Here is an 18,260-nt window from a genome sequence, read left to right as displayed (position 1 = left end):
ATATGAAGCATGCTGGTTGATGACTAGTAAGATCCTGTTAACCGACTGGTAATATCACAATAAATGTCACATAGTAAACTATTGTTTTACGATGGTTGGCCAGCAAAGCAAAGCTGGTATCCAGATGACAAAAGGATGGTTTTACCATGATAAGTCATTAGTAAGCATTACCAGGGAGTAGCTAACGATAGTAAAGTCCTAGTTTCGTGCTAGTATCACGTGGGTTTTTGGGCATGGTATGACGACATATAGTTACCGTGTTAATACCATGGTAATTTTTACTGGCATTGGTATTCACATGGTTTTACATTCATATTAGGCCTAGTATTTGGGTCGTAAGTTAGTTTACCATAGGTAAGAGGCTGTTCAAAATATGACCACCACTCGAAAACTAACTAGGGTGGTATTTTTCTTAGTAGGCGGTACCAGGATAATACTAGCGTTAGTAGAGCTTTGGTTTCTTATTAGTTATGCTTTAGTTTCAAGGTAGTATGATGAAAAAATATTACCGTACTAAGACCATGGTATTTTGATGAGCATTGGTAGTTGCATAGTATTCCTTTGATATTGGGCCTAGTATTTGGATCGTAAACTGGTTTACCATAAGTAAAAGGCTGTTCAAAATATGACCACCACCCAAAAACTAACTAGGGTGGTATTTTTTTCTTTCAGTGTATAATATGAAAAGGGCATGATCGTAAAAACAGCAAAACGCAATTCAATCTATGCAAACAAGCCTAACTGTTACATCGTGGTCTCGTGACAGACTGGCAGTTCTGGCTGACGCTGTATTCTTCTCAGCGATCAAACGTAAACACTGAACAGTACATCTAAGTACTTCCGACCTTGGCCGGGGCCGTGCACCGACTCATGTAAACAACACCACAAACAGCTGACTGCCCGTAATGCTGGTCACACTAAAACGCTGCCAGTTACGGATAACGATACGACACTCTGCCCCCCTTGAGCAGCTAGGCTGATCAATGACACATCATTTCACATTTCCTCGATGAGGCGCTTGGGCGGCATCGGTCGCCGCTCAGACCGCCGTCTGCCCCCCGTCTCATCTTGCGCCCCGCCCCCGCCGCTCGCCTGCTCCGGCTCGTCGGCACTGCCATCCTGGGCAGTTCCGGGGACGGCTCCCGCTTCTCCGCGCTCGTCCGGCCTACCGCCGCCGCCTCTCGCCGCGTGTCTCGCTTCCTCTCCTGCTCCTCCTTCGGCGACTGCTGCGCTCCGGTGCCAACGGGCGTCCGCTGCGCTCCGGTCCCAGCGGGCGTCCGCCGCGCTCCCGTTTGCCGCTCGGCTCCCGTCCGGTGCCTCCGTTCCGGTCGTTCCCGCCGGTCCGGTCGGTCCAGCCGCCAGCAGCTGGTCTGCGTGCCGCGACCACAGCGCGCTCCCGACGTCAATCTCGTAGGAGACGGGGCCTGTCTGCGCCGCTACCGCGCCTCGCTTCCACTTGTGTGGTCCGCCGTAGTTCCGCGCCCACACCGCGTCGCCGACGTTGAATTTTCTCGGCTGTCCGCCGGCTGCCGACCACTGGCGCTGCTGCTGGTCTCTGCTCCGCTCCTCCGGGTCTCGCCGCAGCAGGTCCAGGCGTGTCCGGACATTCCGTCCCAGCAGCATCTCGGCCGGCGACCGTCCGGTCACGGCGTGCGGCGCCGCACGGTAGGCCAACAGGAACTTCTGTAGCCTCCGAGACAGCGGGCCCCCGTCTCGCAGCGCCGCCTTCAGGCCGTTCTTTGCCGTCTGAACGGCCCGCTCAGCCGCTCCATTACTACTCGGGTGGTACGGTGCAACACGCACCTGCCGCACCCCGTTCAGCGCCAGGAACTGCACGAACTGGGCCGCTGTGAACTGCGGTCCGTTGTCAGACACCACCTGCCGTGGGATGCCGAACCGCGCGAACATCGCTCGCAGCTCGTTGATCGTTGCCTCACTGCCCGTGTCACGCATTGGAACCGCCTCGAGCCACTTAGTGTAACTGTCATACACTATCAGGTACATATTTCCATGGAACGGGCCGACGTAATCGATGTGAATGCGCTCCCAGGGCCCTCCCGCCGGCTCCCAGGGGTGCAGCTCACTGCGGGGCGGCGCGCTGCGCTTCTCCGCGCAGCTGACGCAGTCGCGCGCCAGCCCCTCCAGTTCCGCGTCCAGACCCGGCCACCACACATACCGGCGCGCCAGGTTTTTCATTTTCGAGCTGCCGAGGTGCCCCTCGTGCAGCTCCCGCATCACTGCCGCCTGCAGCCGCCGCGGCACCACCACGCGACCGCCCCACACGAGGCACTCTCCGTCGGTGGTGAGCTCTTCCCGGCGGCGCCTGAACGGCTCCAGCTCCGGCTCCACGGTCGCGGGCCAGCCGCCGCGCACGAACGCCAGCACCTTCGCCAGCACCAGATCCCGTCTTGATGCTGCCGCCAGCTCTCTCGCTGTCAGCGCCGGCGCCACGCCGTCCAGGAACATCAGGTAGCTGCCGGTCACCGCATCCGCCTCGATCTCCTTCAGCTCCGTGCCTGAGCACGGCACTGCCAGCCGTGACAGGCTGTCGGCCACGTGCATCTGCTCCGAGCGCCGCAGCTCCACGTTGTACGAGTACGCGGCCAGCTGCAGCGCGTACCGCTGCAGGCGGGCCGCCGCCAGGCTCGGTAGGTCCCTGTCGGGGCTCAGGATCCGCGAGAGGGCGCGGTTGTCAACCACCAGCGTGAAACGCCGTCCGTAGATGAAGCGATGAAATCTGCTCACGCCATACGACACGGCTGCCGCCTCTCGCTCGACCTGAGCGTACTTCCTCTCGGTTGCTGTCAGTGTCCGTGACGCGTACATCACGGGTCTCTCTGCTCCGTTCGGTGTCACGTGCACCAACGCCGCTCCGACGCCGACACTGCTGGCATCGGTCACCAATTTCAGCGGCAGGTCCGGATCGTACCGCATAAGCACCGGCGGGCTCGTCAGCATCTGCTTGACCTTGTTGACCGCCTCGGCGCACTTCTGTGACCATTCCCATGGCACGCCCTTCTTCGTCAGCCGGTACAGCGGCGCCAGCACCGTGGACAGGTCCGGCAGCAGGCGTCCGAAGTAGGTGATTGAGCCGAGCAGTGACCTCAGCTGGCTCACATCCTTCGGCTCCGGCGCCTGCAGCACCGCCGCTACGCCGCCATCAGTCGGGGCGATGCCGTCCGCAGTCACTTTCCATCCCAGGAACTCGACCTCCGACACCGCCAGCTGACATTTCTGCGCCGCCAGCCGCAGCCCCTGTCGCTCCAGCCTTCCCAGGACTTCATCCAGACGCTGTAGAAGCTGCTGTTCGTCCTCCCCGAACACCAACAGGTCGTCCAGGTAGCACCTGCACCCGTCTTGTCCCTCCAGGACCCGGTCCATTGCCTCCTGAAACAGCGCGCCGGAACTGGCCACTCCAAACGGCAGCCGCCGCATGACGAACTCGCCCTTGTGCGTGCTGACGGTCGTCATCGGCTGCGACTCCTCGTCCAGCGGCATCTGCTGATACGCGTGCTTGAGGTCCAGCTTGCAGAAGAGCTTGCCGCTCACTCCCGCGAACACGTCTTCTGGCTTCGGCAGTGGATGGTTTTTCACTATCAGCTGCGGGTTTACCGTGAGGTTGTAGCTCGCACAGAGCCTCACGCCGCCTCCCGGCTTCGGCACCGGCACCAGTGGTGTGCCCCAGCCGGAGCTCGTCTCCGACGGATCCACTTTCCTGGCGATGCCGTCTCTGACCCACCGGTCCAGCTCAGCCTCCACCTGCGGCAGCAGCGCGTACGGCACCGGGCGCGGTGGCAGCCGCCGCGGCACAGCGCCCGGCTTCAGCGTCAGGTGCGCCTGGTGACTCATGACACCGAGCCCGTCCGCGAACACCTGCGCGTGCGCCGCCTTCACCGACTCCAGCGTCCGCCGGCCGCTTGCCCCGCCGACCTCGCTGACCTGGAACAGTGACCGCCAGTCCAGCCGGATCACCTGCAGCCAGTCCCGCCCCAGCAGCGGGCGGTGTCCCAGCTGGCTGCTCACCACCACGTCCAGTCGCCTCCGCTGGCCGCCGTACAGCACATCCACCGTGGCCTCGCCGCGCACGGGCACCGGCTGCCCTGTGAATGACCGGAGCTGCATCACGGACGGTCTCACCTCCAGTCCCGGGATGCTGCCGACCGCCACGATCGACACCGGGGACCCCGTGTCCACCAGCATCTCCATCTGCCTGCCGTTGACGGACACCGTGACCAGCGGCAGACGGTCCCGGCGCCGTGTGGCTGTCTGGTCCACCGCCATCACGATTTCTTCCACGGATGCCACCTGTCCGCGCTGAGGACAGTCCCGCTTCAGGTGTCCCGTGTCGCCGCACTTGAAGCAGCGCCTGCCGCCGCTCCTGCCACCGGGCGGGCTGCCGCGTCCGGTGTCGACCCGCCGACCGCCGTCCGGCCGTCCGGACGCTCGGGAGCCGCCCGGCTCCGGTCCCGCTCTTGCCGCGGCGCCGTCGCCGTAACGGTAGCTGCCTCGGCCACCGTCTCTCCCGCCGCCGCCGTCGGCCGACCTGCCCGGCCGGGCTCCGTCCGGCTCTGAGCCCGTCCGGCCCGTCGGGCAGTCCCGCCGCCAGTGCCCCCGGCCGCCGCAGCGGAAACACGTGCCCGGGGGCACGGCTGACCGGCCGGCCTCGGGCCGCTGCGGGCGTCGCAGCGCCTGGACTGTGTCCTCACCCGCCGCCGCCGGCTCCGGCGCCCCCGCCAACTGAGCTGCAAGATCCTTGACGTCTCGGAACGCACGCGCCGTCCTCCGGACGTCCTCCAGGGTGAGGCCAGCTCCCTTCACCGCCGCCTCACGCACCAGCTTCTGCTGTAGCTCTCCGCGGCTGGCCAGCACGCAGCGGTCGCGCAATTCTCGCTCCACCTCCGCTGCCGTGTACCCGCAGCGCTGCACCTGTGCGCGGAGACGACCAAGGAACACCTCCAGGTCTTCATTTTCTTCCATTGCCATCGCTTGGAATTTGCCGCGCTCCGCAACGACGTTTCTTGTGGGTACGAGGTATTTCGTCAGTTTCGTTTTCAGTCGAACGAAGTCGTCGTCCGCCGCCTGGCCGTCCGGCTCCTCCGGCAGCGAGTCGGAGAGGTCCGCGATATCGGGACCAACCAGGTGTAAGAGTAGAGCGCACTTTCGGGCCGTGCTCTCGACCCCCATCGCCACCATATACCGCTCATGTGACCTGAGCCATCTCTCAAAATCACTGCCCTGTCGGTATGGTGCCACCGCCATCGCCTGCAGTCCCGCTCCCCGCTCCATGACGTCGTCGGACCCGAACAGCTGATCGCCGCTGTAGAGCCGGGCCGCCGCCCCCTCGCTGCACCCGCGCCGCACCCGACCAGCTGATCACCGCCGCGGCACCTGGACCAGGCCCCCCAAACCGAGTTGGCTTCCCGCGCCGGCCCCCGCCGGCCAGCCAATCACGGGGCTCGACACAGCCAGCCGACCTGAGCCGACCAATCACAGGCCGCCGCCGCCGGCCGCCGCTTCCGCGTTCACGTCCCTGCGCGGCATTCGCTGCACCAACAATAACAAAACGGCCAATATTTCGAGAAACATCACCAAACAGTATACCCGACAAGCAGCATCAATAAAAAAAATCACACACCAACAAAACAAAGAAACTTTTCTAACCCTGCGCCGACCACCGCCCAGTTTTTACACCGCCGTAATGGCTGTCACCGCCCAGCGCCGCCAAAACTCTGGGCCACCGCCCGGCGACCACCGCAACAGGCAACCGGTCTGTTCCGCCGCGACTGACACGCCCCGGTCATCGGCTACACACGTGCGCACTTTAGTGTCCACTCCAGACCCTGCGCCGTCCTCGAGCTACCACTCGGACCGCGAACTTCACTGGCGTCTGTCCTGTCGGCGCCATCTTTTTGGCCTCTTCCGGCCGCCTCACGATTACCACGACTTAAAGCAAATGAATCTCATCTTCGTCGCCACGTTGTTACATCGTGGTCTCGTGACAGACTGGCAGTTCTGGCTGACGCTGTATTCTTCTCAGCGATCAAACGTAAACACTGAACAGTACATCTAAGTACTTCCGACCTTGGCCGGGGCCGTGCACCGACTCATGTAAACAACACCACAAACAGCTGACTGCCCGTAATGCTGGTCACACTAAAACGCTGCCAGTTACGGATAACGATACGACACTAACCTAACCAACCAATCATGACCTAGTCATTTTTGACCATGTTTCATTGGACCATAGATTAGGTACTCTTTTTATACTGGCTTTAAACACGCCAACGCCCACCCTTCACTCGTGTTACCCTCGTGTCACCAGCTCATTCGGTATAGGGTAACTGTGGGGAAAACGCACCCCTGGGTTAAACGCCTCCCCTAAAAAATCGTATTTCTTATCGACGGATAGGTGTTTTATCCTGTCTTTCAGAACAGTCAGCTGCTTGTTTACGTAGGTCTCTATTTCCGGTTCTGAGTCTTTAGGAGCAGCGTGGGTAGGTGCTGATGTTGGTTTTGGATGTTGTTTTTGCTGTTTTTGCAGAAGATTCCTAATATTTTGATGCCCTCTTTATATCACAAACCTTGCAATTGTGCACATCACTCAAAACTGCGTTTTATTGTCATTCTGTTGAATATATTATGCTGCGGCGTTAGTGGCGCGTTTTTTGTCAATATTTTGTTGACCGGAAATGGAGTGGATGGGGCAAGACGCCTACTCGATGCATGGGGCAAGACGCCCCCAGTTTTCTGAAAGGGGGGCGTTTTGCACGGTGGTGAGAGTGCAGGGTAGCGCCTTGTAGGTCGGGGCCGAAAAGGCCTCTCCCTGTCCTTTTTTGCTGATATATCCTAAACGACTGCAGATATCGTCACCAAACTTTCAGGACTCCTCTGGGCATCCATTTTACACATTGCAACAAAATTTTATTCCAAAGGCTATGATAGGTTGACCACAAATGACGTCAGAACGACGTCAAGTTCTGCCATGTTCATCATTTTCTGTTGATAGATGAGGTGGGGGCGCTTTGCACATGGGTGTGGGCGTATTACCCAGGGTATGGGGCAAAACGCCCTTTTGCAAGGGTATGCGAAAACCTTTTTGGGTGGTTAAATACCACACACAGGTGACTTTTCTTGGTCTCAAAACGTAGTAAAAAGAATGAGCTACATGATGATGCCCAAAGGTTTAAGTAATCTGTGTTGGGTTGAGTGTCAGAAGGTTTCGCGCTTAAGGGGGGCGTTTTTGACCTATTCACCCTACTACCTATAGGCAATCGGCATGGCACTGAACATCGGCTAGCCTTCGCCTATAAGAAGAGCCAGGGGGACTAAAGATAATTCTTCGCCTAGTCTTTGGCCATTTTGGTTATACCCGCCAGTTTTTTTCAACGTAAAGAAAATTAATTGCTTTGGGCAGCGACGTTAAACTTTGTACGGCTTATGATGCCTTAATTTCGCAGCGTATGTGAAATTTTGACCCCAGGTCACGTAAGGTCAGGTCACCAGGTTCTTTAGCCAGTCTAAGTTCTTTACCTTTGATGACCTCGCTTCACTTTTTTGAGTTTTACACGCTTTTAGACTAGTTTTTGGAGCTGATTTCGAATTTAGCAACCATTTGAACAATTACGAAGAAGTTTTGGTGCCTTCGCAACATGTTACGAAGCTGTCAGAGGTGGTTGCCACCTACTACGAATACCCGGCAAAACCATTACTGGTTGATCTGACCTGAGCTGACCCGACCTGGCCTAAATGCAGTGGAGACATTATCTATGATCATAACTAACATGATATTCGTGATCAGCACCTCGAAAAAACCATAACAGCCACCCTTTACGACGTTCTAACAGGTCCCGATTTCCCCGACTTTTGGGTCATTGACCTGACCTGGAAGGTCAACTGATGACTAAGGATCTTGAAATTGGGTATCATCGTTTTCCTCTCGTCACGGGCAACACGGTCGTTTGTTTCGCGAAGCTCTAGCTCGATCAGGGGCGAAACGGCAAGGGGGTCCAACGGATCCCCCCCCCCCTATACGTTCGAGACTGGAAAAACACCAATACGGGCGAGGGTTAACATTAGTGTGCTACCCCTTCACATTGATCCACCAGACAGTGATAAACATACTTATCCGTGTTGGGCGTTTCATTGAGTTTGTGTGTTTGTGGGGGGGGGGGGGGGGGGCAAACACGATCTGGATCGCTGGCCAGCTGCCATTTTACAATTTGCTACTCGGCGCTTTCTGGGCCCTGTTTCACGGCACGCCGCTTCACTTCGCTTCAGCGCGCTTCACTGAAGCGGTGAGGTAAACGGAACCTCCGATGCTAAGGTATGACCTCATCACAAAACGCTAGCGTGCTGTATTATATTGCTTGCAGTATTGCTCCGCATTGATATATGTCGCGGAATACAAACATCTAATGTAGCCGCCATATTTTTGATTTCAATGCGAAACAATACTGCAAGCAATATAATACAGCGCGCTGGCGTTTAGTGATGACGTCTTACCTTAGCATCGGAGGTTCCGTTTAACTCGCCGCTTCAGTGAAGCGCGCTGAAGCGGAGAGAAGCGGCGTGCCGTGAAACAGAGCCCAGCGCTGAAAATCACAAAACTCTGTCTTTCCCCGTAGCAATGAACACTGAACAGTCATTGAACAAAGTATTTAATGTTTTTCATTAAATCCATGTAGGGGAAAGTGGGGTAAGACGGTCAGGGTAGGTAAGGCGGGCACCCCTTCTGCAGACCAAACCAATAGCGCTACGAGCGAAAAAATAAATTAGGACCAGAATTGCCTTTCCCACTACGCACCACCATTGAAGTCTGGTGAATTTGTGTTCAGTCAATAATATTTTATTTTGATATCTTTAAAAACCGAATTTCATTGAAAACATCCATAATGTATTGTGCAAGCTTTTGTGTGCACCACTATAGAGTTAATAACTCGCAATCACTTGTGGTACACACATATGCCACCAGTGTTCATTTACCGCGGATTTGCTTTGCCTGCATCAAATTGTCCACAGAGAAAAATCGTGCTGAACCTTTGACATTGAGTTTGGGGTAAGACGGGCAACTATGGATCCTATGGGTCTGTAATGGTGAAAATATTTTTGTTGCTGTAGGAAAAAAGAAGCATTTCTGTTAAGAATATGTTCGATTTCGATACTCACAGACATGTTAGCAATATTCCTTCGGCACAGTTTATTCTCGAATAATGAATGTGAACAACGGCTCTACAAGGTTTCTGAACTAGGGCCTATATACAAGCATACCTACGCCTTCTGCACGAATCTCGTATACCTACTGCCTTTTCCGAAGCACTTGAGACCAACGAGCGACTTTATCAATGCGGCTAATCTCGGGCATTTGTTGCGAGCTGCGCTGGTCGGTGAGAGAAGCTGGCTGTCTTGCCCTACCCATGTGACCGTCTTACCCCGTGGGGTGGGGTAAGACGGGTTTTTGCAAGGTCTTGCAAAAATAGTTATAGTTTTTTTTTGTTGAATCAGCTCTAAGTCTTATCTTCTGGCAAATGGAAGTAAAATGTCTAAAAAAGGTTTTCACTCAGTTTCCCGTTTCTATGATGTTTCTAACCGGCCGAAAAATGGCTCCAAAGTTAACGTGCCCATCTTACCCCACCTTCCCCTAAGATTCCTAACAAAAACGTATTGCGGAGAAGGTAATTAATTTTGTGAGAAGTTCACGTTTTGACTGGGGGGGGGGCAAATGTTGGCCACTGGGGGGCAATCCGCTCCACTGGGGGGGGGGGGGCAATTGCCCCCCCCCCCCAGTTAACATGTTAGACGAGGCCCTGGCAGAGTCACTTCAAAAGTCAATTTGCCCTCTGGAGTCTGGAGGCTAAACAGTTGACATTAGGTCAAATCTGAGAGCATTATTCAGATAGAGCTTTGAATGGGCTATCGAATGTGTTTTCTGCGGCGCTGTAACTATTTATTCCCTAGCTATGTGCCGATTTGTGAAAATTTGTCAAATGGAGAAGAATTTTCGTGATATTTTTTTTTTGTAACTGCCAGTGACCTCAACGATGACGCGATCAGAAAGTGGCCAAAGTGATTCCGAAAGATCTTATTGGGAGCTATCTTTCTTTTATTTTAAAGTGAGCGTGTCTTTCTAGCTTTCTTAGTTTTTTAGGTGGCCCACGGTGTGGCCAAATACCTCTCCCCTCCCATCCACCCATCCCGCACCTACCAAGGTGAAGCTGGCTGAGACCCACACCCCGGCGTGGGTTAAAATTAATATTTATACGTACAACGCCATTCACCAAGCTGCGTCCATTCAGGTGAAAGGCACCTTTTCCCTCTCAGTTTTAGGTGCCAGCCGACCATGTTGGGGTGGAAGATACCCCACCGGCCACCGTCCGTAGTGCGATTCCGTGTCTTTATTTACCGCTGGCTCGTAGAAAAACAAATGTTATACTCTTCTGATTATTATTCATTAATAAGCAAACAACGAAATGTGCTCGTGATCTGCACAAACACGCGACCGAACAATTCCCTTATGCCGACCAGAATCGTGTCGATTTAGAAGATACTTTTATCTAAATAAATGTTGCGCTTTGAACCTAACTATGCATCATGTTCACACGCTTCGCCTTGCCGGTACACCCTCCCACCCAACTCCCCTCATCAACACGACCTAGCTGGCCGACTAATGACTATACATCCACGTGGTTTGACCGGTCAATGCAATGCGGTGACACGATTGCGACCCGGAGGCACGCCTCCGTCCTCCCCCCCCCCTCTAGACGCACACTGAGCCGCTGCCAGCGGCGCGGCGGCTCTGCTCAGCAGCTGGCTACTGGCTAGCTCGCGAGACCAGCGAAAGTGCGGGGAACTTAATCCTATTAGTAGCATAAAGCTTTTCAGGTTTTACAAGTTAATCACACTGACCAATTCACAGCTACAAATTATACACATCTTCAAACAATCATCCCATAACAAACAGAACGTGATCACAGCACAGCTCCTGGCAGTGTCGTCGCGCCAGGTGCGACGCTGCTGTTGTCTCCCTGCAGCACTCTGTTGTCTCCCTGCAGCACTGCCTCTACCAAAGATGTTGAAGCTTCACGTCCCCACGGCATGCGCTACTTCAGGATGGTGGGAGGCGGAGCGATCGCCCGCTCGCCTGGCGGTGCCAGCTTCTCACCCCATTCTCCATTAGATGGCAGAAAGAAGTTTTCCTCCCACATCCGATCTACATCTCGGTCGATCTTTTTCCACTTTTGCATCCTCGCTGTCAAGCCCGCACCTTCGAAGGCCATCAGTAGAAGATTGGGCTGCAGCAGCAGCTCGGCCCGACCCCGCGGCGTGTCCGGCTTGGCGGTCAGGCCGGCAGGGCGCTGTTCCGGTGGTAGCAGCAGCTGCTGACAGCACCAGCCGGTTACGGAGGCTGTGTCACCCAGGAGGTACTCCATGTCGGAGTCGGTCAGCAGCTCTGTTAGTGGCGTCACGTCCAGCGTGGAGTCGTTGTCGTCTCGTGGTGTCGCCCGCGCCTCTTTTTTCAGGCAAGCGGGGTCCAGCACGGACCAGGCTTGCAGTAGCAAACACTGTTGAGCATACTTGCCAGAGTCCCTCCAGCACAGCCAACGTAGGTGTTGTGGCGCCTTACTGGCCAGCACAGGGATATAGAACTTTGTCCAGCTCCTCCAGAAGGGAGCGTCATGTCGGCGGGCGATGCCCTCTTCAACAGCCTTGATGACTAGCTCGCGCGCCAGATACTGTCGCAGCTGCTGCTCTGGAAGTGGCTTCCATCGGGTAACCAGATTGGTCCAGCTCAAGCAGCACATCATCATTAGTTTCTGGGCATGTACCTTCATATGATTTACAGTTTTGGTAATGGCCCGCCTTTGGCTCTTCGTGAGATCCACCACGATATTGATGGATTCGTCAAAAAAGCATGGAATCTTGCCTTTGGTCATGTGATCCTCTAGCCATTCAAGCACCGATAAGACGCCCACAGTAACGCTCTGCCACAACTCACAGGAACTCTGTTGTGCCAACCAGAAAACTGCTGTTTTTATGTGGTAAGACTTCAGCTTTTTCTTCTCATCCCCGGACTCAGGCTTCAATGCCATTACCAGCTTTTTCATGTGCTTGCAGGTGACGATGGTGGCGCGTTGAATGGGGCTCAATTTGCCCGTGAAGATCCTCTCCGCATAGAAAAACGACACTCTCCATTCCGTGGCCCGGGTGCGACTGTTCGAGCATCCCGTTGGAACCAGGAGCACGCCGAGCCGCCTGATCTCCTCCAGGTCCTTTTCCTGTAGAAAGGACGCCTCTGCTTGGCGGTTGCGAGTGATGAACTTCTCCAACCGCTTCGTTCCGGGCATACCGATGCACGGAACATGGTCCGTGCCGCCATCGGAGGCGTCCCCTGTCCACCGGACATTCACTGCTGGCCCGCACATGGTGACGGTCTGGTCTTTTGTCGATGTGTCTTGACAGATGTCGTTGAAAAGCTGGCGAACCGAGTCTGCCGGCAGGGCAGTCAGTGCCTCTCTGTGGCTACATTCAGTTGTGCGAACCCAGTGCAACGTCACGAAGCCGGCGTTTTCGGTGGGTTTCGCCCACAGAAGTGGCGCTTGCTGCGGGTCGATTTCGCCTGGTTCTGTTTCCGTTTCTACCCAAGAGAATGGAACATCAAACTCGTACATCACGTCTACGTCAGATGTCCCCCCTTCGCCAATAACCATATCAGTCAATCCTTCGGCACTGCTGCCGGACGTGTGTAAGAATTTCACTTCGAGTGGCTGGCTTGGCCGACAAAGCTCGCAGAACTCAACGCTAATAATCCTGTCACCCTGGAAGGACCTCATCTTTACATTCATCCTTCTATTCGACCAATCGGCTAAGTCATGCATTTCTAAAGCAGTAACGTATGCCTCACGGGCGATGGTGAGGTTACTTAGAAGTTCCTTTGTCAATAAGATCGTGTCTACGAATAAATTGGCACTTGCCCCGCACACTTCGAGAAGCCACTTGACTGGTTGCACCAACCATTTACATGCATATCTCAAAAAGTAATTGATTGCCAGATTCTTTCCAGACTGCTGGTCGCTGCATAAGACGGACAGATCTTGAGTATTTGCACACAACCACAAAAGTCCGTTCGTTATCATGGAACTAGAATTGCACTTATCTTCGCGCTCAGACCGGATCTGATTCTGCTCAAGACATTTGCACAGAACACTCACAACACTTGCCACCTGGTTCCATGGTTGCTGTGATTTGATTTCCAAATCCTGGGCCAGCTTTCTTGTCAGGTAAGCATAATTTTTCGTCATATTCTGGTCTGGTGAGTCCAATGGCCTCTCGATATATTCTTGTATGTTTTTAAAAGTCAACATCGGCACCATTGCTAGACTAAAGTCATTATTCATTTTAGTCTGGTCTACTGTGTTTAACAGTCTCTTGAGATATGGCCGTAGCTTGATCAATGTAAACAAAATCCAGTATAAGGCGTAGGTTTGATTGTCTTCAAAATCGGTATGCTCTGTGCTTTTCTGACCGAAGGGCTGTAGCGCCAAGTCCATGGACGGCCGCTGCTCCATGCTGAGGCTCTTCGTAAGGTTCCTCACTGACGCTGGTGAGTTGATATGCCCACAACGTAGCGCACCATGCTCACATCAGGACGGCTGAGCCCCGACTGGCCGGTGTCTTCAGAAGCCAACGGGTGGCGCCGTGACGCTCGACCTTCCGCTCCGATAACGTGCGGACGGATGTTTGGCGTCGTTGCATATAACCCGAGATATCTCTGACATCCGAACAACAAGTAGAGTTTTGTTGTTAACATCGGACGGCGTATTACCAGTGGAAGAGGTTCTGGCTACCCTGCATATGCAGGTATGTTCTTTTTTTTTACCTCTGGAAATCAGAATGAACAGATCATAGCTGTCAGTCCGAGCTGTGTCCTTTCTGGACGCGGGCTTCTTGGGTTGTGCCATGTGTCGGAATACTGAGAATTTACTCAAGTTGATATTTGAGGCTTTCTTAGCAATGACCTAAGCAAGAAAATAACCACAAATGTTTTGTACATTACTCCTTGAAAACCAGCTTGCGCTTTTCCTATTCCTTTTCCTATTCCTTTCTATTCCTTTTTTATATAATTGGATGTGGCCAAATGCCATCGTGAAGCTAACCGAAACTCTATCGCAAGCCCGCAACAAACTGTTAGAAAAAAAATCAACATGGATTAGTGGAATAGATTCAGTTCTTTATAGGCCTGGTTGGGCCTGAGCACTACCAATAGTCACATTTTAACATGCTCATGGTAGTAACCATAGCTCCCTTGTCCTATCATGTTAAACCATTATAATCCCACCAATAAATATCATGCGATTCCCGTGATAATCGGGTATCATCATAAAAATATGTTGCATGTCCTTTGCGGGTAGCAAAACGTGGGAAACTAATTTAAATTTTCCTATTGAAAAAGGCATATACATAAAAGAAAGAAATTAGAAATATGTAACGAAACCAAGCATGAGTCGTCGCAAATACTTTGCGTCTTATAGGGAAAACATGCTCGCTGTTGCTGGCCCCTTTCACTGACCTCCACTTTGGGTGCAGTAGTCAATGTCTGAGGAAGGGTTTTCGGGCTGGTGGACTGCCAAAATAAAAGTAAAATATATTCGATTTCGGTGCCGCGGTCCTGCATTTCTCTCCCACGGCCTCGGCCGGTTTTGCGGCGATCTAGTCGCACTATACTGCCACCGATGAATCAGCTCAGCATCCGCTCTGGTCCAACGGCACGGCATCTTTCAGAGAGTGATATATGCAAGAACGCGGGCATTGCTGATTCGTGCAGTTGGATTACACCGAGCTTACGACTTTCTAGAGGATTTTCATAGCGGGCTGGCCTGGCTCTGCAGTATGGTTGTGACGTTGTGACAAAAATTACACTGATGTACGGCCCTCCAGGTATTAAGTGGTTGGTTGCCAACATCACAATAATCGATCTGCATTGATGAATACGTCTAATGGCTGTTGAAAACCACTGCCGAAATGTGTGCACGAACCCTCTACTCATTTCTATTGAACCATTTTACAGGAGTGTCTCTGTCATTTAAAGTTATTTCACCAAAAGCACATAGGCTAACCAACCACTCTTTTGCTGGAGGGCCGTACATGCTACTGATACTTGATAGTTAGGGTTACTGTCGAGAGCTCAAAAGCTGAGTGACTGTCAAATGCGTTTGGCTTAACCGCCTGGGTCTGCTTGCTGACCAGGAGGAAAATCATCCTGCTGATCCATGGCGTTTTTTCCCTTCATTTTCATCATATTTATTTTTGAATGGTTCTTATTATGCCTAAGCAGACAATGGCTACTTGGGTAGAAGTAGGTTTCTGATGCGCATTATGAAGTTCTGGACGACACGATGTTTAAAATGTATGATAATGAATATTGGTTGTGTAAAAATTGACCATTTTCTTATATTATTAAAGAAGTTAATTAAAAAAGAAAAAGGTCTAGAATATCGACCCCGTTTTTCGACGGCGCTGAACCACAAAAAGTATGATAATTAAATTAATATTTTGAGCATCAACAAATCTAGACAGGATGCACTGACAACGAGATCAATAAGATCGGATCTTTGATAGCATGCATCCTTCCATAATTCCGTGCTTTAAAAGCATAAATACGTAAGCGTTTAATTCAGACAAGCATTCTTCCATACGTCTAAATTGCTGAATCACTAGTCGGCGCTCCGTATGCTGTGAAAGGGGTAAAAGGCGTGCTCGAGTCCGACCGGGGGCGGACGAGACAAGTGCGCAGAAAAGCCGGCATATCATTCCCCGGCACGACCAGTGCAGCGAACGTGCCGTGACCCGCGGACATGACGTCACGTACCCGCGCTCTCCGAGGCCCACGAACGTCATGATCATGCCGACGCCGATCATGCCGAAGCCCACGTAGAGGATGACGTTGGCCACGGCCGAGCCGCTGCAGGTGCCTGACTGGCCCTTCCGGAGAACGGCCGAGTTGGTGTCCTCCACCTGAGGTCAGCAGGGGTCACCTGAGGTCAGCGGAGGTCACCCGAACTCAGCACAGTAGCGGTCATCTACTCGTGAGGTCAGCAGGGAGCGCCTGAGGTCAGCAGGGTCACCTGAGGTCAGCAGGGGTCACCTGAGGCTTGCAGAGAACATCTAAGGTTAGCAAAGGTCACATGCTTTCGCACACCTGTAGAAGTCAGCCATCTCAACAATCAGAAAATGTTTAGGAATTGTCTTCCTACTAATTAATAAATATCCGTGTTTTTTTGTGATTTAAGACCCCGTCATCAAATTTTTATCACGCGGTTTCAATTCTCACCAGGCCCTGGTTCTCACCTCGTCCCGATTACCACCAGGTCCCACCTGGCAGGGGCGGATCCAGAAAATCTCCAAGGGAGGGGCCATTAGAAACCAGGAGGCCCCCCATAATCCCACCTGTTGGAGGCCCCATCTTCCCACTTGTTGCCCCCCCCCCCAAAAAAAAAAACTGCGTCTATTGAGCTTATCTAGCTGTTCAGGCAACATCTCAACATCTGTGCAGGCTTGGAGGCCCTCTGTGCAGGTTAGGAGGCCCTGTAAAAGTGGTCATCTCTGTGAGTATAAGAGACCTCCAAGTTATGAAAAGCTTTACCAATCTTCTAACAAAGAAGTCTTCTCAGCTAGTCCTCTAAGAAATAACTAAGTGGGTAGGTTAAAAAAAAACTCATCGGATTTCGGCCACTTTATTTTCAGGAGGCCCCCTTTTCAGCTTTTTAACTTTTTAACTTTTTATTTTATTTTTGAAAAAAAATCGGCCAAGGGGGGGGGGGCATGGCCCCCATGCCCCCCCCCCCTTGTATCCGCGCCTGCCACCTGGTTTTGATTATCAATTCTTCTTAGGTTCCGGTTCCCACTCGATTTCGGTTCTCACTCTGTCCCAGCTCTCACCCGGTTCCAGTTGTCACCTGGTCCCAATTCTTATCCCGTCTCGATCCTCCGTTCCCACTCGATCCCGGTTCTCACTCAGTCCCAGTTCTCACTCAGTCCCGGTTCTCACTCAGTCCCGGTTCTCACTCAGTCCCGGTTCTCACCTGGTTTCGGCGGACCCATCGCCGGTGCGCCGCCAGCGCCTGCGTCTTGTACTGGGTGACATCGGTCGTCTCCGGTCGTTCCCACACCAGTTTGCCAGAGGCCTGGCGAGGGAGAGGGAGGGAATTTCATTTACTGATAGGCTACACAAGGGCCCACGGACTGGGCGTTGAAGGGAAACACTTAGTTCAAATTTACGAAGTTAACTTCTCCAGCTCAAAGTTACGAGACAGTAAAGAGAGGAGCTTGATTTTTTACCACTTGTGCGTGTTTGTCAGCATTGCGTTTCAACTGGACAAGTAACACATGCCAGAAACCAAAAGCAATTATGCAGTACCGTAGCGAAGCATGGCGACATTTGACAATTTAGGAAGCAAACAATTTAATGAACTATGTGGTATGAAACTAACAAATGATAATACATCTAAGAAATAAAAATAGACGGGTATTAACTACAAAGGCTGCTGCCTAAAATCACTCAGGAGTATCCAAAGTCCAAACATACAATGCAATACGTCATATACGATACGCAGGATGTAGGTGAGTAGTGCGAATACGAAGTGGCTGCTCAACACATCCTACTGGAGAGCCACATTTCAGATCTACAGGGTAACAAACAAGACAGGAGACTTCATACATAGGTATGTAGATCAATATGGTAGACACTTAGAATTTATCGTATCAAACCTAGCACGTGCAATCAGCAAATCATTTCTTTTACGCTTGTCTATGAACGAAAGTTATCTGGAACGTGTAACAAGTAGCTAGGCGTTCGAAGTGGAAAAGTCAGCCTAGAAATGGAGGTCATCAGAAAATGTTACATTGAAGCGGCCTTGCCGTGAGGTAAGCTTCAATCTGTAGCCTGTTTCTCGAAATTCTCTACAGTCCTCTCAAAATCGTTGCTCTATAAAACGAAGAAAAATTAGGCATGTGTCATAGTTATCGTGTCTGTCTCGATGTACTTAAATATTCATTACCAAATAGCATGTGCGCGCGAGGTTCAAATAATGATACAAAGCAATAAAATCGTTCATGACCTAGTCACATAAGCGCGTGTTCTATTTTTCGTTCAATTGTACCTACTCGCCACATGTTGCGTTGGGCTGCTAGTGTGGGGGTGGCTGCCCCGATGCGCCGCTGGACGGCCACCACTGCTGCCATAGTGATAGATTGTCACCGCTCACCAG

At 52.7% G+C, this 18,260-nt stretch overlaps 2 protein-coding genes across 2 annotated transcripts; both read right to left on the bottom strand.

Annotated features, from left to right (window-relative positions):
* Positions 1 to 996: 996 nt before the first annotated feature.
* LOC122378547 (uncharacterized protein K02A2.6-like) lies at positions 997 to 5,184 on the bottom strand. The gene is made up of 2 exons (XM_043359750.1): positions 4,655 to 5,184; positions 997 to 4,378 (listed from the first exon to the last, which is right to left on the bottom strand). Exons 1-2 carry the CDS (start codon positions 5,182 to 5,184, stop codon positions 997 to 999), a joined length of 3,912 nt encoding a protein of 1,303 aa, XP_043215685.1.
* Positions 5,185 to 10,461: 5,277 nt separating this feature from the next.
* LOC122379157 lies at positions 10,462 to 13,641 on the bottom strand. Its single transcript, XM_043361116.1, has 2 exons — positions 12,660 to 13,641; positions 10,462 to 11,160 (listed from the first exon to the last, which is right to left on the bottom strand). Exons 1-2 carry the CDS (start codon positions 13,560 to 13,562, stop codon positions 11,155 to 11,157), a joined length of 909 nt encoding a protein of 302 aa, XP_043217051.1. The 5' UTR covers positions 13,563 to 13,641; the 3' UTR covers positions 10,462 to 11,154.
* Between the last annotated feature and the right edge of the window lie 4,619 nt (positions 13,642 to 18,260).

This window comes from Amphibalanus amphitrite, unplaced genomic scaffold (genome assembly GCF_019059575.1).
Source record: "Amphibalanus amphitrite isolate SeventyFive unplaced genomic scaffold, NRLGWU_Aamphi_draft 000007F_arrow, whole genome shotgun sequence".
In the NCBI taxonomy this organism is placed as follows: Eukaryota; Metazoa; Arthropoda; class Thecostraca; order Balanomorpha; family Balanidae; genus Amphibalanus; species Amphibalanus amphitrite.
Note: the sequence above shows the minus strand (reverse complement) of the source record. Positions and strands in the feature narration are given on the sequence as shown.